Source organism: Cyprinus carpio, chromosome B15 (assembly GCF_018340385.1).
Source record: "Cyprinus carpio isolate SPL01 chromosome B15, ASM1834038v1, whole genome shotgun sequence".
Taxonomy (NCBI): Eukaryota; Metazoa; Chordata; class Actinopteri; order Cypriniformes; family Cyprinidae; genus Cyprinus; species Cyprinus carpio.
In genome coordinates, this window is record NC_056611.1 from 6,282,596 (window position 1) to 6,304,225 (window position 21,630).

General features: G+C 36.3%; 2 protein-coding genes across 4 annotated transcripts in view; one reads left to right on the forward strand and one right to left on the reverse strand.

Annotated features, from left to right (window-relative positions):
- LOC109079103 (NACHT, LRR and PYD domains-containing protein 12-like) overlaps positions 1 to 21,630 on the forward strand; it is a 30,026-nt gene that overhangs the window by 832 nt on the left and 7,564 nt on the right. The window contains exons 4-13 of one of the 2 annotated variants that reach the window (XM_042739004.1): positions 29 to 142; positions 346 to 441; positions 619 to 2,436; positions 3,185 to 3,358; positions 4,395 to 4,568; positions 6,482 to 6,655; positions 7,275 to 7,448; positions 7,695 to 7,868; positions 12,743 to 12,921; positions 13,132 to 13,277. In XM_042739004.1, coding sequence (XP_042594938.1) covers positions 29 to 142; positions 346 to 441; positions 619 to 2,436; positions 3,185 to 3,358; positions 4,395 to 4,568; positions 6,482 to 6,655; positions 7,275 to 7,448; positions 7,695 to 7,868; positions 12,743 to 12,921; positions 13,132 to 13,133 — 3,079 coding nt within the window. In that variant the 3' untranslated portion in view covers positions 13,134 to 13,277. Of the gene's footprint in view, positions 1 to 28; positions 143 to 345; positions 442 to 618; positions 2,437 to 3,184; positions 3,359 to 4,394; positions 4,569 to 6,481; positions 6,656 to 7,274; positions 7,449 to 7,694; positions 7,869 to 12,742; positions 12,922 to 13,131; positions 13,278 to 21,630 lie in introns of those variants that run through there. The other variant, XM_042739005.1, reaches the window with a different exon arrangement.
- Positions 14,074 to 20,389, reverse strand: LOC109068433 (TPA-induced transmembrane protein-like). 2 transcript variants are annotated; one of them, XM_042739009.1, is made up of 9 exons: positions 19,905 to 20,389; positions 18,383 to 18,434; positions 18,078 to 18,158; positions 17,637 to 17,711; positions 17,374 to 17,509; positions 16,760 to 16,902; positions 15,255 to 15,325; positions 14,874 to 15,043; positions 14,074 to 14,691 (listed from the first exon to the last, which is right to left on the reverse strand). In XM_042739009.1, exons 2-9 carry the CDS (start codon positions 18,392 to 18,394, stop codon positions 14,684 to 14,686), a joined length of 696 nt encoding a protein of 231 aa, XP_042594943.1. In that variant the 5' UTR covers positions 18,395 to 18,434; positions 19,905 to 20,389; the 3' UTR covers positions 14,074 to 14,683. The 2 variants fall into 2 exon arrangements, with proteins under 2 accessions (XP_042594943.1, XP_042594941.1); XM_042739007.1 differs by lacking the exon at positions 18,383 to 18,434 and having other exon boundaries at positions 19,905 to 20,388.

The following is a 21,630-nucleotide window of genomic DNA, read 5'->3' on the forward strand; positions in this document are numbered from 1 at the left end:
TATATTTTAGATCTGTTCTTTATTCCAGTTCAGTCCAGCAGGAGAGATCAGATTCACCAGATTTCAGCTGTGGGTCTATGAGTGTCCAGTCTATTGAACAGCCAGTAAATATTAAGAATGGAGACACCCAACCTGATCTTATGTATGAACAATGTATAAAATATGATTATAGAATAACATTTTTTATTTATGGTGGGTAAATTTGTTTTATTATATAATACTTTGTTAAGAAGTAGCCTGCATTCACAACAGTGTAAAAACTATTGATGGAATTATTAAGGTAGGCTAATGAGAAAAAACTACAAATATCAGTTTCTGATTCTTGATTCTCTTGATGATGTTAAGGTCAATCCATCCACCCAGATCAGACCTAACAGAACCTGTCTGCAATAAGGATGATGAGTTTATGAATCAACTACAAAGCACATATTCTGATTTCAGGTAAAATAATGTTTATTTTTATTTATTTATTTTAAATGCTGTAATGGGTCATAACACATTACTCAAAAACATTATAACTGACTTAAAATGTCATGGAACTGATGGTCTGTGTACAGTATGACGTAGAAAACAAACAAAAATGTTTAATGGAATAATTTGGTATTTTAACTGATACAGCTATAAATCTAATTCTGCTGAAGTCCTTAAGGCACTGAAATCAAATCTGAGGAAGAAGTTTCAGTGTCTGTATGAGGGAACATCAAAGCAGGGAAACCCAACACTCCTGAATGAGATCTACACAGATCTCTACATCACAGAGGGTGAAAATGGAGAGATCAGTAATGAACATGAGATGAGACAGATTGAGACGCAATTAAAGAGAGCAGCAACAGAGGACACACCGATCAAATGCAATGACATTTTAAGAGCTTTACCTGAACAGGACAAACCCATCAGAACTGTGCTGACAAAGGGAGTCGCTGGTATTGGAAAAACCGTCTCTTTGCAGAAGTTCATCCTGGACTGGGCTGAAGGGAAAGAAAATCAGGACAGCCACCTCATATTTCCACTTCCTTTCAGAGAGCTCAATTTGATACAAGACCAAAAATGTAGCCTTTTAGATCTTCTCCAGTGTTTTTTCACAGAAATAAAAGAACTGGATATTTTCAGCAGTGAATATAAAGTGTCATTTTTCTTTGATGGTCTAGACGAGTGTCGCCTGCCTCTAAATTTTCACTGCAATGTGAGGTTATGTGATGTACGTGAATCAGCCTCAGTGGACGTGCTGCTGACGAACCTCATTGTGGGGAATCTGCTTCCCTCTGCTCTCATCTGGATCACCTCCAGACCAGCAGCAGCTGGTCTCATCCCTTCTGAGTGTGTCCATCGAGTGACAGAAGTGCGAGGCTTCAGTGACCCACAGAAGGAGGAATACTTCAGAAAGAGAATCAGTGATCAGAGTCTGGCTAACAGGATCATCTCACACCTGAAGTCATCAAGAAGCCTCTACATCATGTGCCACATCCCAGTCTTCTGCTGGATCTCAGCCACTGTTCTAGAGAAGATGTTGAGAGAAACAGAGAGAGGAGAGATTCCCAAGACTCTCACTCAAATGTACACACACTTCCTGATCATTCAGACCAACATCAAACATGAGAAGGACTATGAGAAGACAGTGAAAGATGACATGATTCTCAAACTGGGGAAAATAGCTTTTCAGCAGCTTGTGAAAGGAAATCTGATATTCTATGAGCAAGATTTGAGAGAGTGTGGTATTGATGTGACAGAAGCATCAGTGTATTCAGGATTGTGCACTCAGATCTTTAAAGAGGAGTTTGGGCTCTTCCAGGGGAAGGTGTACTGCTTTGTTCATCTGAGCATCCAGGAACATCTAGCAGCTCTATATGTGCACCTCTCTTTCACAAACAACAACCTAAATGTGTTTGATGATATCCCCAAACAGAGACCACGATTTAAAGTTCTGAACTTGATTCAGAATAATCCTCCAAAACATGTTTTATCTGAGCTGCATCAGAGAGCTGTGGATGAGGCTCTGCAGAGTAAAAATGGACATCTGGACCTTTTCCTGCGTTTTCTTCTGGGTCTGTCAGTGGAATCTAATTATGTTCTTCTACAAAGTCTAATGAAGCAGACACTAAGCAGCTCTACCAGTAATAACAAAACAGCCGAATACATCAAGAAGAAGATCAGCACCAGTCACTCTCCAGAGAAATCTATCAATCTTTTCCACTGTCTAAATGAGCTGGGTGACCATTCACTAGTGGAGAAAGTACAAGATTATGTGAAATCTGGAACACTGAGTGACGCCAAATTCTCTTCATCTCAGTGGTCGGCTGTAGTTTTTTTGTTGTTGACGTCAGAGACAAAGTTGGATGAGTTTTATCTTAAGAAGTTTGTTGGAAGAAGAAGTAAATCTGAAAATGTGAAAGTTCTTCAGAAGCTGCTGCCTGTGGTAAAAGAATCCAGATCAGTTCAGTAAGTATCTCTGAGAACAATCACTTAACTTTTAAAAGGATAGTCCACCCAAAAAGCAAGCCAGTATGAGTTTATTGCTTTTGTGCATAATAAAAGATGATATTTGATAATTTATTTCAAAATTTCTTCTTTTGTGTTCAGCAGAAGAATGAAACTCATACAGGTTTAGAACTAGAATGAGTAAATGATGACAGAATTTTCATTTTTGGGTGAAATATCCTTAAGGCTGGAATGCACTACACAACTTTTTAAATCTGAACAGATTTTAAAACACTGGGCATTATACACTTACTGACTAAAAAGCTACAGAGGAAAACTGGCCGTCAAACATTAAACGACTGAGGATCGTACCAGACTTTAAAGTCCCTCTCATCACAACAAACATATGACGAAACTGGGACTTGTTGCTAGGAGATGCGTGACAAATGAAAAAGCATGTGTTTTCAAATCGTCTCAAAACATCAAATGTTTGTTATCATCAGACTAGATGGAATCATAGTGTGAAGCTAAAAAATCTAAGTCTGTTACCATCATACAGTACATTATTTGATGTTCTATTAAATCTGTCAACTTAAATATGCAGACTGTTTCTAAATTTCAGCAACTAGCATCAACTTCTCCAGACTGTAGATCAGGCCAAAAATCATATATAGTGTATTCCAGCCTTGAGAGAACATACAGAAAATAAAAGTTACAGAAAAATCACTTGTTATCAGTCTGTGGTGTTTAACAAGTGTGTTCTCTACAGGTTGTGTGATTGTGACATCGCAGATGAAGGTTGTGCTGCTCTGGCTTCAGCTCTGAGATCAGACTCCTCACAACTGAGAGAACTAAACCTGTCTGATATTAAACTAGGAGATTCAGGAGTAAAGCAGTTATCTGCTGGACTGGAGAATCTGCACTGTAAACTGGAAATACTGTGGTAAGAACATTTCTCTATACCTTTGTCCTCAACAATAAATGTCATTAATGTTTTTAAAATAAATGTTATAAATGTAATAATCATTAACAATTACCACACTACATCTAAGCACAAAATGACTCTTCATTAATCTCCATCTTCTGATTTCCTACTCCTGTTTTTAAACCCCAATAACCATTTACCGGAAGTTTGTCTTCTGGCTTTTTAAATAATACTCCATTAGGGTCTTATTTTTGTTCTTGCCCTGAAATCAAAATTAATATGTTTGATCCTTCACAAGAAAAGTTGGTCATACAGTAGGGGTGTGACGAGACACTTATCCCACAAGACGAGACGAGACTCGAGACTGGGTTCACGAGAACGAGACAAGACAAGATTTTTAAACTTTTTTTTTAAAGAAGTCCTCATTGATGAAATATATAGTGGAAAATTGTCTTTCATTCAACTGAAAAACTAGCCTGGGTGCCAGCCCGAACCCCGCCCACAACATTTTTTGGACGGGAACATTTTTTGGACTGCCTAGAATATGAGTATGACGAAGTCAGGCTACTGAAAAACACAAAATGCAAAAAAATAAAGGTGCATATTGAAATCAAATTGTACTTTAAACATCTATTTTAATCAATTTTATGCAGGTTTAAACATGTAAACACTGAAAAAGGTTTTTCCAAAAACTCAACTGACATGCAAGTAATTGCACAAAATTATATAGTATACATAAAAATAAATAATAAACAACACAAATAATATCCCTTTAAAGTAGCAGTCACGTGCCACGAGATCTCGTCACACCCCTATCAAAATTATCTAAAATAATGATAGTCCTTCCTCTGCAGATCATGTTAACTATGTACTTAATATATTTTTGGGTAAGGATTAAGGTTTGGTTTAGGGTTACTTGCATGTAATTCATAGTACAGAAACGGCCCTTCTAAGAGTAGTGAACGACCTCCTCCTTGCTTCTGATTCGGGGGCCTTCTAATGTGAACTGAAATATTTTGATGGACAGATGTCTGTAATGTGTAATTGTTCTCAGGTTGAGGAATTGCGGTGTCACGGATAAAGGTTGCGCTGCTCTGGCTTCAGCTTTAAGTTTAAACCCATCTCACCTGAGAAAACTGGACCTGTCTATGAATGAACTAGGCAATTCAGGTGTGAACCTGCTGTCTGCTGGACTGGAGAATCCTCAATGTAAACTGCAAACACTGATGTAAGATCATAGGACTCTCACACATAACAATGTAAACTAGGGATTTACAATGTAAAGCTGGAGTTTTTACTCCAACCCTAATCAAACACACATAAAACAACTAATCAGGGTGTTCAGGATTACTTGAAACTAACAGGCAGGTGTGTTGGAGCAGGGATGGTTTAAAAAAGTACACTTCCATAATTTACTTAAAGTGCTTTATTTTCACACACTATTTTTGTACTTAATATACAAAAAAGGATTATTTAGTATTTCTTATGATAAACTTGAGATTAATTAAGTGTACTCAACTGTGCTTTTTTGGGACATCATGAATATGAGCTAAAATGCACTTTTAACATACTTTCTCTGTATTTAAAAAATGTATTTTCAACACTGCATCAATATTGTGACATGGTCAGATCCCGGACATCATAGCTTTAGACAAGCAGCATGTCATGGCACTACATAAACATTATTTCAAGATCAGTGCATCGATTTATTTTGTGCATAGGCTTGTTTGAATCGAGATAAACTGCTCTAAATATCTATATGCGATTAACTGTGCTTTATTAATGTTTCACAAAGTTTCAATCCAAAACGTTGCACAAAGCATACTGTGTGTACTGTTAACATTAGCATAAGTGAAATGGTTCTTACAAAAACTTAAAATTGAATATTTCTATATGTCAGCAAATTTTAAAGCCATTGTTAAGAGTAAACAAACTTTCCTTGTCCAAGTCTTTGCTCCTACCACTGTTTTATTTAGCCTCACCTAAAAAGCATCCATCTTTGCTCCTCTCCATTTTCCTCCTTTCTCCTCTTTAGTTGTATGAAGAAAAAAAAAAGGCCACTAGCGTGAGGCTGCCTCCGCAACAAGAAACTATGAGGGGCCATACAAGCCATAATTCATTCTGGCATTCTCACACACTTACATTTTCCTTTCACCTACATATATTTTTGCTTTCACACACATACATTCTCCTTTCACGTACATATATTTTTGCTTTCACACACTTACATTCTCCTTTTACATACATATATTTTTGCTTTCACACACATACATTCTCCATGTACATACATACATTTCTACTCTCGCACACACATACACTCTCTTTTCAACAAACATGCATACATATATATAGAGACAGAGAGAAAGAGAGAATGTATGTATGTCTAAAGAAAATATGTGTATGTAAGAGAAGAATGCATGTATGTGTGAGAGAGAGTATAGTGGAAATGGAAGGCGTATAGTGGAAACAGGCAGGTCAGACGCGATCAGAGTCACAGAGACAGGTCCTGATTAGCATGGCAGAGGTAGATGAGGAAACCGCAGAAGTATTTCAGCAAGCTATGTGGGTTTTAAAAAATAAATAAATAAATATTATCATTGTGAAAAGTTTACATGGTCTCGTCCCCTGAGCGTGAATATATTCTAAACAGGAATTTTTATCAAGTCTTTTTAAATTTGGGGCAACAACGTCACCAAATATTTAGCAATGAAAATCACCAACATGCTTAAAAACTCTGCAAATAAATGTTATTGCACTTATTTTCAAATAATCTGTTTTAAAAAATGTATATCACTATCATTTCATTTTTTTTCATCAATGGATCCTTGTAATTTCTTTTTAAAAAAAGTAATGACCCTATACATTTTAATGCTACTGTAAATATAATACCAGTCCAAACTCAAAATAATAATCAACCTCAATAGTCTGTGAAGACAATTAGACTACTTTTTGTTTGATGGGGGGTGGTGAGGTACCTGAATAATGGGTAGGGGGGTGCTGGCCCAAAAAAGGTTGAGAACCACTGAGCTATAAGAACAAAACAAGTGACTGATTTGCACTTTAAATGTGTTCTTCCTTTCTAATAATGGAATAACTGCTAAAGTGATCTATGATGATGTATTTGTTCTCTAATCTCTGTAGATTGAGAGACTGTGGCATCGCAAAACAAGGTTGTGAATTTTTGGCTTCTGCTTTAAAATCAAATCCCTCACACCTAAGAGATCTGTATCTGTCTGATAATAAACTAGGAAACTCAGGAGTGGAGCAGCTATCTGCTGCATTGAAAAATCCTCACTGTAAACTGCAGAAACTGAAGTAAGGCCATACACTGCATGACTTTTGCACATAAAACACAAAATATATACAAATAAATGTAAACATCCAAAGTATATTTTAAGGTATTTAGCTGCTGTGTTCAGGTGATTGAGCTGTAAGTGTTCAAACACATCAGCTACTACTCAGTAACTTGATACTGATAGTCACACTAAAATACACACTTTCACATCACAGTCAACATTTAAATCTCATGACTTTAAACAGACCCAACCTCAACACAGTAAGAACTATGATAAATGAAGACAATGTTGTACAAACACACATCACAACTCCATACATTTGTAGTTTTGTAGTTTTGTAAAGGTAAACTCACCTATGTAATGAATGTTATCAATGTTGCATGACAATACAGATATGTAAAAAAAAAAAAAAAATTAATTATATTGAAATATTTAATTTAATTATACCGCTTGAATGAGTCTTAAGATTGTCCCATAGATTGTGCTCTGTGATATTTTAGACTTTAGTTCAATGATCCATCTAATATGGATTTGACAGGTGATGAGTTTTTTTTTTGTCTGTTTGTTTGTTTGTTTTTACAGTTTTTTTTTTACTCTGTGTTCTGATGAGAGAGTAATAAGTGTGCCATTTTCTACAGGTTGACTAATTGTGGTGTCAGAAATAAAGGTTTAGCTGCTCTGACGTCAGCTCTGGCATCAAACCCATCACACCTGAGAAATCTGAATCTGTCTGAGAATAAACTTCAAAATTCAGGAGTGGAACTGCTCTCTGATGTACTGGAGAATCCTCACTGTAAACTGGAGATACTGTGGTAAGATCATCAATTCATTAGCAGATGAAACGTGATGCCCCATACTTAATGTATGTGAGTCACAATATCATCTCGTCTCTGAAATTGGATGATTGGATTTCTTAGCGTAAGGAGTTTCATGCAACCGGGCATGAAATTGGACTATTTTATATAGCCTTTAAAAAATTGCTGACCTGAATGTTGATTGGACAGTGGGCTTTCAATAATAGACTCTGTGTGAGTGAATAGTCTAATTTTTCTCTACAGGTTGAGGAGGTGTAATGTAACAGATGCAGGTTGTGATGATCTGGCTTCAGCTCTGTTATCAAACCCCTCACACTTAAGACAGCTAAATCTGTCCTGGAATAAACTAGGAAATGCTGGAGTGAAGCTGCTCTCTGATGTACTAAAAAATCCTCAATGTAAACTCGAGTCACTGAGGTAAGATCATCTCTCTTTATCACCTTTCTCCTAAGTAAAACATTATTTATGATAATGTAATAGTTTAACTGTTTAACTCACTCTATACTTACAGTGCTGTTAAATACATTGGATTTAACTTGTTGCCGAAAAAAATAAAAAAATAAAATCCAGTAAAGTCCAGTCAATCTTCACACTAGGTCCAAAAAATAAATAAATGAGAGAATGTGAGAGAGAGAGAGAGAGAGAGAGAGAGAGAGAGAGAGAGAGAGAGAGAGAGAGAGAGAGAGAGAGAGAGAGAGAGAAAAGAGTACATTTTATTAATATATTAAAAGGATAGTTCACCCAAATATGAAAATTCTGTCATTTATTATTCACCCTTATGTCGTTTCAAACCAGTAAGACCTTCGTTCATCTTCGGGACATAAATGAAGATATTTTTGATGAAATCTGAGAGCTCCACGTTTAAGGTCTAGAAAGGTGCCAAGAACGTTGATAAAATAGTCCATGAGACATCAGTAGTTCAACTGTAATTTTATGAATCTACGAGGATACTTTTTGTGTGCAAAGAAAACAAAAAATAACTTTATTTAACAATTCTTCTACTGCACTTCACCCTAGCACCATTTTGGAGAGTATCACAGCGTATGTGCGTGCTTTCCTCTGAACATAAACAAGACGCAGTGCATGCGTGTTCTAGGTCAGCAGCATTGTTTACATGCACATCAGAGTATGTGCATGCGCAGTGATACTCTCCTTCACACCTACAGGACATTCCAAGGCAGTAGCATAAGCCAGGAATAAAGCATCTACTATCCAGCAAGATAGTCTCTGCTTTGTGACTGGCAGCCCTTTCAGGAATCCTCCAATCCACTCAAAGAGCTGCTCTGGTTGTTTGAACAATTCAGAGCGCTCAACGTACACTCTGCGTGTCCTAACAGGACACAGTACTGTAATTTGATTCCCTGCTTGCCATCTGCCGCAGGGAGAGCTAAGAGGGAAATAACCTGGGCTCTCAACTTGTTCAACAACTCCTGAAGAAATGTTAGCACGTGGGACACGTCACAGGAATATGGATCCAGGCTTTGTGTTGAACACTATTTAAGGGTGTAAAGGTATAAATGGCACTCTAGCCTCTAGAATGTTACACTGATAATTCAATGTTTGAAACATTTCAGTCAGGCTTTCACAAATGCCATTCCACAGAGACTGCACTTTTGAAGGTTTTTAATGATATTTTAATATCCTGTGATTCAGGGGATTCTGCAGTTCTTGTGCTCTTAGATTTGATGGCCGCTTTCAATACAGTTGACCATGCTGTTCTCATTGATCAATTAGAACATTACAATGATTTAAGAGGTGTAGCTCTAGATTGGTTTAAATTGTATTTTGCAAATAGGATTTTTTCAGTCAAGATAGGTGAACATTACTCAAGTAATGCTTTTTTGCCCTGTGGGGTTCCCCTGGGTTCTATTTTGGCGCCTTGTCTTTTTTTCTCTCTGTATGCTCCCTCTTGGTTCAATTTTTAGAAAACATGGGCTGTCATTTCACTGTTATGTGGATGACACTCAGGTTTATCTGCCTGTTAAACAAAATTCTGTGGGTTGTGAATCTCTTATGGCTTGTTTGGTGGATGTGAAGGCTTGGCTTTCATTATTTATTTTTTTTTTTTAATTTTTAATGAAAAGAAAACTGAAATTATTGTTTTTAGCCCATCTGAATTTTCAGACTCTCTGAAATTGGATTTGGGTGGGATGTCACTGTGTCTGAAATCATGGGTAAAAAAACCTGGGTTTCATTTTTGATGATGACCTAAAGTTTGACCATCAAATTAATTTGGTTGTCAAAACTTCCTTTTTTTATCTGCGTTTGCTTTCTAAAGCAAAGACTTTTCTTTCTTTTAAAGATTTTGAAAAAGTGATTCACGCCTTTATTTTATCTAGGCTGGACTATTGTAACTCACTTTATTTTGGGATTAGACAGACAGCTTTATCCCGTCTGCAGCTTATTCAAAATGCTGGGGCTCGGCTCTTGAGTGGTCAAAAAGAGGCAGCATATTACTCCTATTTTACGCTCACTACACTGGTTGCCTGTTCATTTTAGAGTGGATTTTAAAATTTTGCTCCTTGTTTATAAATCTCAAAATGGTTTGGCCCCTACCTATATATGTGAGTTACTGAATAATTATCAACCCATTAGATCCCTTCGGTCTTCCAACCAGGATCTATTGGTTATTCCTAAATCGAGGCTGAAGTGCGATCATGCTTTCTTTTTTTGTGATTAACTTTTTATTTTTTTTATTTATAACCACAATTCACAATCTGAAAGCGATGAAAAAAAAATTACATTTTCATTTCTTTATATATTCCAAAATGTCAGAAGAAAAATATTGCCATGCATCAATAGTCCCAGGCCTATCTCCGTTCATTCATGCCATTGTGCATTCACAGGTCACTTTCCCAAGGAGGCTATTTATCCAAAAAAAATTTGCACATATGTTCGGGGTAAACCAGTTTTGTATTATTGTCTTCTTATAGGTCGATTGCAGTTTCATTTTAAACTTCTTGTAAGGAGATATGTAGCTCTATGGATGACTTTGAAATAGATAAGACGATGAACCAAGTTTTTAGAAGTTAAGATTAGATTAGACCACACCCTCTCCCAGTCGACGATAAGTCTAAATCTGTTAATTCACGATTCCATATAGATTTAATAGAAAGAGTCTTTGCAGTGTGATCATTAAGTTTGGTGATCGTGCTTTCTGTATTGCTGCCCCCAGGCTTTCCACTCTCCATTAGACAAGCTTCTTCTGTTAATATTTTTAAGTCTAGGCTAAAGACGTTCTTATTTTCTAAAGCGTATGGCTGATGGGATATTTGTATGATTTATAATTTTATTGTTTGTTTGTTGTGTGGTTTTTCTGTTTTTAATGACTTACTGGAAAGCACATTGGTGGACAGATGTTGAAATTAATTGTGCTATATAAATAAATTGTCATTGTTAGATGTCATAGAATGGTATTAGTGACTCTTGCGGGAAGCTGGCTAGACTCCTGTCGAGGGGCCAAACATGGAGGCTCCACAACTGTGACTGGGAGTGCCAAATCTTGCCCCTAGATTGCGAGAAAAGATCTCTCCTCAGCAGTATTGGCCACAGGGTTGCAGACAGCAGCTGAATTAGTTCTGGGAACCAAGTCAGGTTTTTCCATAGAGGGGCCACCAGAAGGAGAGAGCATTTCATTTCATCCCTTGCCGAAGACAGACCAAATCATTTGAACAAACTGGGGACTCTCCACTCTTCTGGAGCTATATTGTCTCTGGATAGCATGTCCGCTACCTGGTTTAATTTGCCCAGGACATGAATTGCTCTTAAAGGAAGTAGTTTGATCTGTGCCCAAAGCAGGAGACGTTGAGTCATCCTGTAAAGGGGACGTGACGGGAGCCCACCTTGGTAATTGATATAAGCTACCACTGTCATTATTTGAACGGACCAGGATGTGATGTCCCATAAATGCTGGCAGAAAGGTTTTCAGGGCCAGACAGACTGCCATTATCTTGAGGCAGTTCATAGGCAGGCGTTGCTCATGGATCGACCAGGAGCCAAATGTCAGGTTGCCCTCGTACAGAGCGTCCAAGCCCGAGTCAAGTCAAGTCAAGTCAAGTCACCTTTATTCATATGGCGCTTTTAACAATACAGATTGTGTCAAAGCAGCTTTACAGTATTAAATAGAAAAAATATTGTGTAATGATACAAAAGGCCAACAGTAAACACTCAATTTCTGTTAAAGTCAGTTCATCATTGATTCAGTGATGTCATCGAACTCAGTTCAGTTCAAATAGTATCTGTGCAAACCGAGCTTGAGGCATCCGTCGTAACTATCATCCTTCTGGAGGTCATCCCCAGCTGAATGCCTGATTGAAACAGGCAAGCAGTCGTCCAGGGGACTATGGCTTTGACCTAGCAATGGGTCATCCTGATATAACGCCATCCCAGGCGCCAGGCATGGGAAGGAACAGAAGTTCTGAGCCATTATTGGAGCGGCTGCATGAGCAGCAGGCAAAGGGGAATCACTGAGGTTGCAGCTGACATAAGGCTGAGCAATCTCTGAAACACCCTGAAAGAACGCACAGTCCCCAACTTGAATGATGCTCTCACTGTGCCCATCTGGATCGTTTAAGAGTTCCTTGGATTTGCTCATATTTACTCTATGGGAATAGCCCGATGGCCACAGGAGAAGGCTGGATCTCTTCTGCTGCCAGTACTCCTTCTATGGTGGAGAGCAGGCAAGCCTCAGCCTTCTTAGCCTTCTTGATTGCAGAGTCAGAGATGGTCTCATCGCTGAAGGATAAAATTCTGACAAGATGGCACTCTGGGCAGACTTACAGTATATATCAGTCGGCTCCTCCCATTCTGGTGGGCTCTAGCACCATTGGTTTGTGTGGCTACACAAGCATTAACTAATCAGGCTTCTGTATCAGAGGAAACAGGAGTACACCCATAACCTTCAAGTGACGCAACGGGAGTTCCTGTTCGATAGGGAACTGTTTGTACTACAAACCAGTGTATTTATAATTAATTGTGTGTGTTAATTATTACGTGTTCATAATTAATACATTAAAATAATATGGTAAGAAACACCAGTTTACAAGAACAGTTGAAAGCGAATGAGACAGGAAGCCAGACACATTAAATTTAAAAAAGACTGCGCCTGCATATGCGGGAAAAATAAGGTGGATATAAACCAGCACTTTCATCCAACCCACATTTCCAGCACACATAGCATCTGGTTAAATGTGTTTTCAGGCCATTGACTGCATTACTGAAGTCATTTTTTACACACCGATTACACAGTATCATTGTGCAAACTACAAAGTGTGTAATCATCTTCCCTACAGGCTGATTAATTGTGGTGTCACAGATGAAGGTTGTGTTGCTTTGGCTTCAGCTCTGGGATCAAACACTTCACACCTGAGAGAACTGGATCTGTCTGATAATAAACTAGGAGACTCAGTGAAGCTGCTTTCTGCTCTAAAGGATGATCCATATTATAAATTGGACAGACTAAACTGTTATTGTGAGTATATTTCATACAATTACTATATACAATATTTAACCACCCCCCCCCACACACACACACACAATAATAATATTCTAACTCTTACAGTATCAAAGTGACAAAGGAAAAGTTGTTTATAGATGTTTACTGTCTAATACTCCATATGTTACTATCTGTGTCTTATACTGTAGGACTCTCAGTATTTATATGACAGTAAATTTTTTTCAGGATAAGCTGATGGTGAATAAAGAGCTGCTACAGAGACGTCACAGTAACAATCAACAGAGAATGAAAGCACAGTCATCTCTTTGTGGGACTTTTCTTTTGGTTTACATCATCAGATTTCCATATCTAATACACTTCCTGAAATAAGAGTGAAATGTGATGTTATTATTTTAATTTGTGTATTAGACTTTTAAAACGTTTAGGAGAAGGTGAAAATTTAAGAGAAGGTGAAAGAAACTTAAGAGTTTTACCTTAGAGAAATTAAAGAGCTGGTTATATTCAAGATAATAATTTCTTGCTGGTGTCACCAGCCAAGTGCAACAAAGAAAATGCAAATAATTTCACCAAACATTTATGTCTGTAAAACATTTTATTACTTACTAGTAATATAATTCTAATATTTCTGGTAGCAATACTGCCCCCTACTGGACATAAGACCAAAAACAATGCAGGTTCTAACATTGGATACACTGACACAAAAACTACAGAAATACATACATACAATCATTCATTTTTAATAAATGAATTAACATCAACTACTGATGACAACACAGGCTAGCTGCCATTACAGACCGTGCCCCACCCCAATCAGCACTTACTGTTACAGTAGAATGAGTAATGGACTGGTTATACAGTAGTTGATCCGTCCACAAGAGTGTGAGGGTGGTTGAATAAGAGTTTTTTTTTTTTTTAATCTACTTGTAAATGCTCTGTGAATTAATCTTTCATGTTTGACTACTTATAAACTTAAGAATTACACACAAAAAAAATTCTAATTAATAAACAAAAAAAGGTCCAAAAGCTCTAACTAAGGTGGTGCCCTCTAAAAAAGATAAACTTTGTACCTTATTTATCAGGAAAAATAATTCAGATCATCTGGATTATAATACAGATTATTTATATTTTTCATGTAGAAATACAGTAAAATAATTCCATTAAAGCACATTTTTTAAAGCACATTTTTTTATTTAAAAAAAGCATTTAAAAAAATTTCACACACCTACAAAGAATTGCTCCACAGTGCTTAAAAATGGTCCAATGGAGATCAATAAAAGTAAAGTACACTTATAGTATTATTATAGAAATTCATCCTGGAGCAACATGGAAGTTAACACCATAACAACAGAACAGGTTTGGAAGTTCCATATTCAGTGTTTCGATAATCTTTTGAGACTCAAATTGTGACAAATGTAAACCTCCATATTTCTTAACAGTAGGCTACATCTATCTATTCTAAAATATATTATTATTATTACTAATGCAAAATCTGTTTTACTCTACTGTTTTCCATTAAGTGTTTTGAAAGTGTTAAATATCTACAATTTTTATATAAAGTTTGTAAAACATACTGTATGATCACTGGATTTTTTTAAGTGAACCCATAAAGACTGAGTTAATTATTAATGGTGGGTTATTATTATTATTATTTAGAGATCTGTTAAAGAGTGGGGAAGGCAGTCAAATGAAATAATGTGATGTTTGGAATGTTTTGTTTTCTGATGAAGGGACGTGGTTCAATTTAAAACATCCATCTTGTAATTCAAGTTTTGCTTATTTATCCAGCTGAAAAAAAGCAAACAAAAAACAAGAAAATCATAGTCAGTTCTACTAATAAAACAAAAACAGATTTATTTTATATTTGGAAGTCCTTTTAATAATTGTAATATTATCAATAACTGTTTTGAGTGTATTATTATTTATTTAGAATTTATTATTCTTATTTTGTTTTAAAAATATCTCCTCACCTTCCATGTGGAGTGATGTTGGTTTGATATAGAAAGAGTCTCCCGTGTCTCGATCATACAAGTGTTGGAGCAGCACATTTTTGACCATCTTTAGACTCAAAGTGTAGCGTATCAACTCGTCATGTTCTAAAGGCATCATGAACTTGAGCTTGAACTGGCCTGTAGTATTCCTGTATGGAAACACAGCATTAAAAGGTAATTTCGGTCAAATTTAACTTGATATAATTGAGATGTGTTTGTCTGGGTTGCACCAAAAACATGTGGACAAAGGCACACTACAGTATGCACAAGCAAAGGCTTAAAGGCACACTACGGTATGCACAAGCAAATAAACTGAAAAGCAGGCCTAAAATATGACAGTGGAGTGTGAAATTGACTCACTGAAGATTGTTTATGGTGACACTGGAGAAGTACCGCTCCAATGCAGGAGAAGAATTGTAGACTCCTGTCAGCTGAGGGTTCATCATGGTGTATGGGAGAGACAGACATATATTGACTAATTAATCATACATGTAACTAGCAAAAAAAATAAATGTTTTTCCATTCTTCTCCTGGATGTCTAGCTTATCTAATACATCTTGAGTCATTCTACTACTGAGCTGTAAAAAAAAAAAAAACAGATGTGTAGATAAACAAAACATCTCAAATATGCAGTGCCCCCAGGAACAGCACTGAGAGAGAGAGAGAGAGAGAGAGAGAGAGAGAGAGAAGACAATGCCACTTTGAAAGCATAAGGGCAAGTTGTGGCACATCCCACTCAGGCTGGTTAGTTCACCCACAAAATAAACATTTTGTCATTATTTACTCACCCTCACTAATAAGTACCAAACCTCTCTGACTTACTTTCTTCTGTGAATCACAAATGGTTTTTTTTTTTTTTTTTTAAAGAAACTCTTGATTTGTGCAACACTTCTAAACAGTGATGATGTCAAATGAAAGCATTGTTCATTCTTTATAAAAAATATAATGTATAGTAGTGGCCAAAATTATTACAGCACTAGTATTTTGACCAACTAAATGGTTTTAAGTCAGTTATTTATTTCTATCTTTTGCTGTAGCGACCTACCTGCAAAGCTGCCTGAAAAACTATGCACTAATGCACCAAGGGTAAAAGCTACTTTAAACGCAAAGGATGGTCACAATAAATGTTGATTTAATTTAGTTATTAGAAGTAATTTGATAAAGAAAATCTATTTGATTATTTTTTGACAGCATCCTCATGTTACAGTATTTTTACACAAGTGCCTAAAACTTTTAACAGTACTGTAGTTTTGCAGGTAGGTCTCTTGAAGCATCTTGAAGACACTGTCACAGTTCTTCTGTATTTAGTCTGTCTCAGTTTGTTCTGTTTCTTCATGTCATTCCAGACAGACTGAATGATGATGATGAGATCAGATCTCTGTGTCAGATTTCTTGTGTAAACAAAAATCTCACTGGATTATTACAATTAAAGGCATGATGAATGTTTGGAAATGTAAACTGATATTTCCTACTGACAAACTACAACAAAAGATAGAAATCACTGATTTAAAACCATTTTAGCCAGAGAAAATACTAGTGTTTTTGGCCACCATTGTGGGTGCATGCACACACACGTCGCAGGAGTCTCGTTTGCACTAAATGTGGAACATTCATTTAGTTTCAGATTCAGGATTAGTCAGGGAAATCATGTGAAACATTTGAAAAAAAAAAAACAAAAAAAAAAAAGCATGGTGAATATTTATTCTTTAAATCCATGTTAATTTAAAAATAAATTTATGTCTCTGACTTCTTCAAACTTCGGAGTATGATATGTGTGTAGTTATGTAAAGCGTACAAATGGGTTTCTCAAACCTACTTTACAGGTACAGTATCTATAATAACGGTCAGATCATTCTTGTATTTACCTGCTGTGTCAGCTCTATTATAGTCTTTTCGTCCTGAGTGTCTGAATGGAAACTTTTAGCGTCCAGAGTGAAATTCCCTTTGAAGAAGCGCGGCACCACAAATGATGATTTGTCATATTTTTCATCCTCATCATCATGACCAACTTTAAAACACAGAGGGTTGCAAAACAACAATAAAATACAATCAGAATCTTACACAGGAATAACGTCAGAAACATATGTTTGTACAGACATATGAATATGATGACATATGAATGTATAGAGGAACGCTTCTCTGATCTCATAACTTCAAACATCAGTGTCATAAGATCAAGCCAGATATGACTGGTGTCAGCTAAGAATTCAGGATGCACTTGGCCTACCAAAAATAAATTTCATTTAATAATAAATTAATTAAATGTATTTAATAAATCAACACTCACAAAAAAATGTGAGTAAAATGTGTATTTAATGTGTAAAATAAAAATGTGTATTTTGTGATAAAATTGACAGAATGTGAAAGCTGAGACTTTGTTTCCTATTAATAGTGCATAAAAACAGCAGAATATGTAACAAATAGTTACATTATCAATAGCATTCACACTAGATAAAGAATCTGAATGGAGCATTGGTACCTGCGCACACAATGATTGAGATCCCAATAACCAGAGCAATGGCAATAAAGACGATAAGTATCACTGTCCGTAGTTTGAGTTTCCACACCACCACTTCATTCAGTTCTCTCTTGACCCTCCGCAGCTCCCTCCGCCACTGCAAACAAACAGAGGAACACGGTTTTCTTACTGTACCTTAGTGATATTCAAAGCCAAGTCTGGATACAGAGAGCTGTTACTATTACATTAAACATCTTTGTTTGACTGTTGCATTTAAGATTTACCTTGGGTTGACTTAGGGAGTCAGTATCGACGCCTTCATCCACCTGGAGGCGCTGTTCCCCATTGTTCTCAGCGACCTGAAAACACACAAATCAAGACTGACAGGTCAAACTAAACTAAAGGATCAGTTTGCCGCTTAAAATTCTGCACACAGTACAAAATGTCAGGGCACACATATAAAGTGGAGCTTATTTGAATAACAATGAGTGAAAACAATGTATTGTATGTAGGTTATTTAGACTGTTTCTGTATTTCCCAAACAGGTTTGCATATTTATTATTTGAGTCATTGCATATCAGGTTTCAGAGCAAGACAAAATGGAAGGAGCAGCTTATGTATTTGAATGCATGTCAAAATGGTTTTGCTTTGGCTAAGAACCATCATAGTTTCATTCATTCAGTTAATTACTTTAGCCAATCAAAAGTTAGGAGTAAGGCATATACCTGTCTTGTTGATAGCAAAGGGGACACTTCATTTCTCTCTGAACTGTCGGGGCCTGAGCAAGCACCATTCCCTGGAATCACCTTTGAACATTTGTGACAATTTATACAATATACACAAACATTAAGATATTAAATCTGTTTAAATTGCTCTGTACAGTTGCAGTATGGAAAGTATATTTTTAGACAACAGCCACTAACAAAAGAGTAAAAACATTAAAATGGTACAGGACGGGGCAATGGAGAGGGCCCATGATAAAGAAAAGAGTACATTTTTGAAATGTGCCAATTAACACACACACACACACCTTTGTGCTCATAATTTACATACCCCTTGCAGAATGTGCAAAATGTTAATAACTGAAACAAAATAAGAGGGATCATGAAAATATGTATTTAGTACTGTCCTGAGTTATTTCACATAAAAGATGTATACATAAACTCCACAAGACAAAATAACAACTGAATTTAAAAAAATGACCCAATTCACAGGTTTTCATACCCTTGAATCTTAATACTATGTGTCATTTCCTGGATGATGCACAATGTTTTTATATTTTGTAATAGTTGTTCATGAGTCCCTTGTATGTCCTGAGCAGTTCACCTGCCTGCTGTTCTTCAGAAAACTTCTCCAGCTCCTGCACATTCTTTGGTTTTCCAGCACCTTCTGCATATTTGGACCCTTTCTAACATGATTGTATGATTTTGAAATCCATCTTTTAACTCTGAGGACAATTGAGGGACTTATGCATAACTATTACAAAATGAAAACATGTACTGACACTCAAGAAGGCTACGCAATAAGAGACAGGGGGTGTAAACTTTTTCAATTGAATGATCAGGGTAAATTGTACTTATTTTGTCTAATGCTAAACATTTATGTAGTTAAAGTATTTATGTAGCTTCTGAAGTCCAGCACTAAGTTAAAAAATATGATTGTTAAACAAAATGAGAAGAATTTACACATCATCATCCTGTAGATATATACACACACACACACACACACACACACATATATATATATAAATACATACATACATACGTTCATCAATAATAATATAAATATCTCTAAAATATCTTTAAATTTTTGAGAATCACACCACATTTTACAACTTTTTGCAGCCATGTAGCCTACTATAGTAATCCTGCCGACAAAAAAAAAAAAAAAAAAAAAAAGTAAATGAATAAATAAATAAAAACACATCTCAAACCAGCCTTAGATAGTTTCATAGTCTTTGGTCTCGAAACCTGGTCAGGTGTGCGTCCATCGAAAAATAACTATTGTTGTAGCTCCATTTAACTTTATTGGGAACGACTGAACTTGCAGTTGCTTTTGGGAAACGCACCCCAGGAGTTTTTTTTTTTTTTTCTTTTTTTTTTTTTTTTGTAAGAGGAATTTTCTAAATAACCACTTAACTAGATGAATTACAGGGTTACAAATAAATAAATAAATAAAAATAAAATTCCTTGTTCTGTACAGTTGCAGTGTAGCTTAGAAAGCATATTTTTAGACAATAGCCACCTTGCAGTTTACAATGTAAATAAATGGTAAAACGATTATGGTTATTATTCAGGTCGTGTCATGTATAAGCATTAAGGTAGCACCACAGTACCTTTTGTACGGGATTAGAAAGTAAAAATAAAAAAGTTTTTCCACAGATCTTACGATCAAACCGATACAACAATGCAAGTCCCTCGGGGTAAAACTGTAGCGTTCTCTTAGTAGAGCTTGACGTTTGCGTACTTGGACAAACATCATGTGAAACCAAACTTGTCAATGACCTGAAGACTAGATTAAAATGAATAAAAGACACATTTTTGAAAACTTACCTCAATCGTTTGGTCACTCGACACGTTATTGTTGTCATAGACAACTTGAATGGGCTTCAACTCCAGCGCGTCGTTCATGCTTCCATAGTCACTTTCCCAACCTACAAAATACCCGGAACTGCGACGTGTAAAAGGTTACGAAAAGGTCTCACAGAGTTTTTGTTGTGGTTAGATGACAATGCCGTGTTCCGAATTGTTACATTCAGCAAGTAAAGGATAAATAAGTTGATTCCAGGTTTCTTCTCAACGTGGATGTGGCTGATAATGATGTAGGCTACAGGTGAAATTTAAGTGTTAAAAAGCGTCTCGTATTTCAGTTAGGAGGAGTTTCTATGTACAACATCGAAGCGAAACTGAAGTAAAGCACACAGTTTTAAGCGTTGCTTACAGGAACTGTGAGTTACTCAATGTCTGAAGGCCAATAAAATGAAGAAGCAGGCTATATCAGTGTATAGATTCAGGGGTTTTGGGAAACCATACTTTTTACTGCAACGTTGAGGACGTATATTAATGTCTTTAACTGTTGTGATTCATATTGATTTGAAATGCGTTGGTAGTTGTTTACTGTGATTTCAAATAAACACAGGTGTCAAGGCATTGCCCTTGTGAACTGTATTTTGTGCACATTTACATTGCATCCAGAAAGTATTCACAGCGCTTCACTTTTTCCACATTTTGTTGTGTTACAGCCTTATTCTAAAATGAATTAAATTATTTTCCTCAAAATTCTATAAACAATACCCCATAATGACAACAGAGAAGTTTGTTTGAAATCTTTGCAAATTTATTAAAAATAAAAAGCGAAGCCTTTGCTCAATATTTTATTGAAGCATCTTTGGCACCAGTTACAGCCTCAAATCTTTTTGGGTATGATGCAACAAGCTTTGATCATCATCATTTGGCAATTATCTGCCATTCTTCTCCTCAGCTTTTCACCTCTCAAGCACTGTCTGGTTGGATGGGGGCAAAAGCACATTTTCAGGTTTCTCTCATATATTTGATTGGGTTCAATCCCAGGTTCTGGCTGGGCCACTCAAGGACATTCACAGAGTTCTCTAAAAGCCACTCTTTTACTGTGTGCTTAGGTTCATTTTCCTGTTGTGCTCTGACATGCACTGTTAACTGTGGGACCTTATAGACAGGTGTGTGCCTTTCCAAATCATGTCCAATCAACTGAATTTACCACAGGTGGACTTCAAGTTGTAGAAACATCTCAAGGATGCACTTGAGCTCAATTTTGAGTGTCATGGCAAAGGCTGTGACCACTATGTACGTGTGATTTTTGCATTTTTAATTTGTAATAAATTTGCAGAGATTTCAAACAAGCTTTTTTCATGTTGTCATTATTGGGTATTGTTTGTAGAATTTTGAGGAAAGTAGTAAATTTAATTCATTTTGGAATAAGGCTGTAACATAACTAATGTGGAAAATGTGAAGCACTGTGAATAATTTCCGGATGCACTGTAAAAGCACTGACTTTGCTCTGCAATGAAAATTAGTGCTGTTATGACTAATACTGAGGCTTCCAGGCTTGTTGTTAAGAATATCAGGTACTTTCAGACGGAGCTCTGTATTGAGGCTTGTATCATTTTAGTGAAGTGATGTCAGTGAAGTTCAAAGCTTCGTTTGAAGGCAGTGGGTTCACTTTTGGTGTTATCGATCCATGTGTTTACTATCCACCTTATTCTTCAATGCGGAAGTAAGCCATTTTCTGTGAATATGCAAG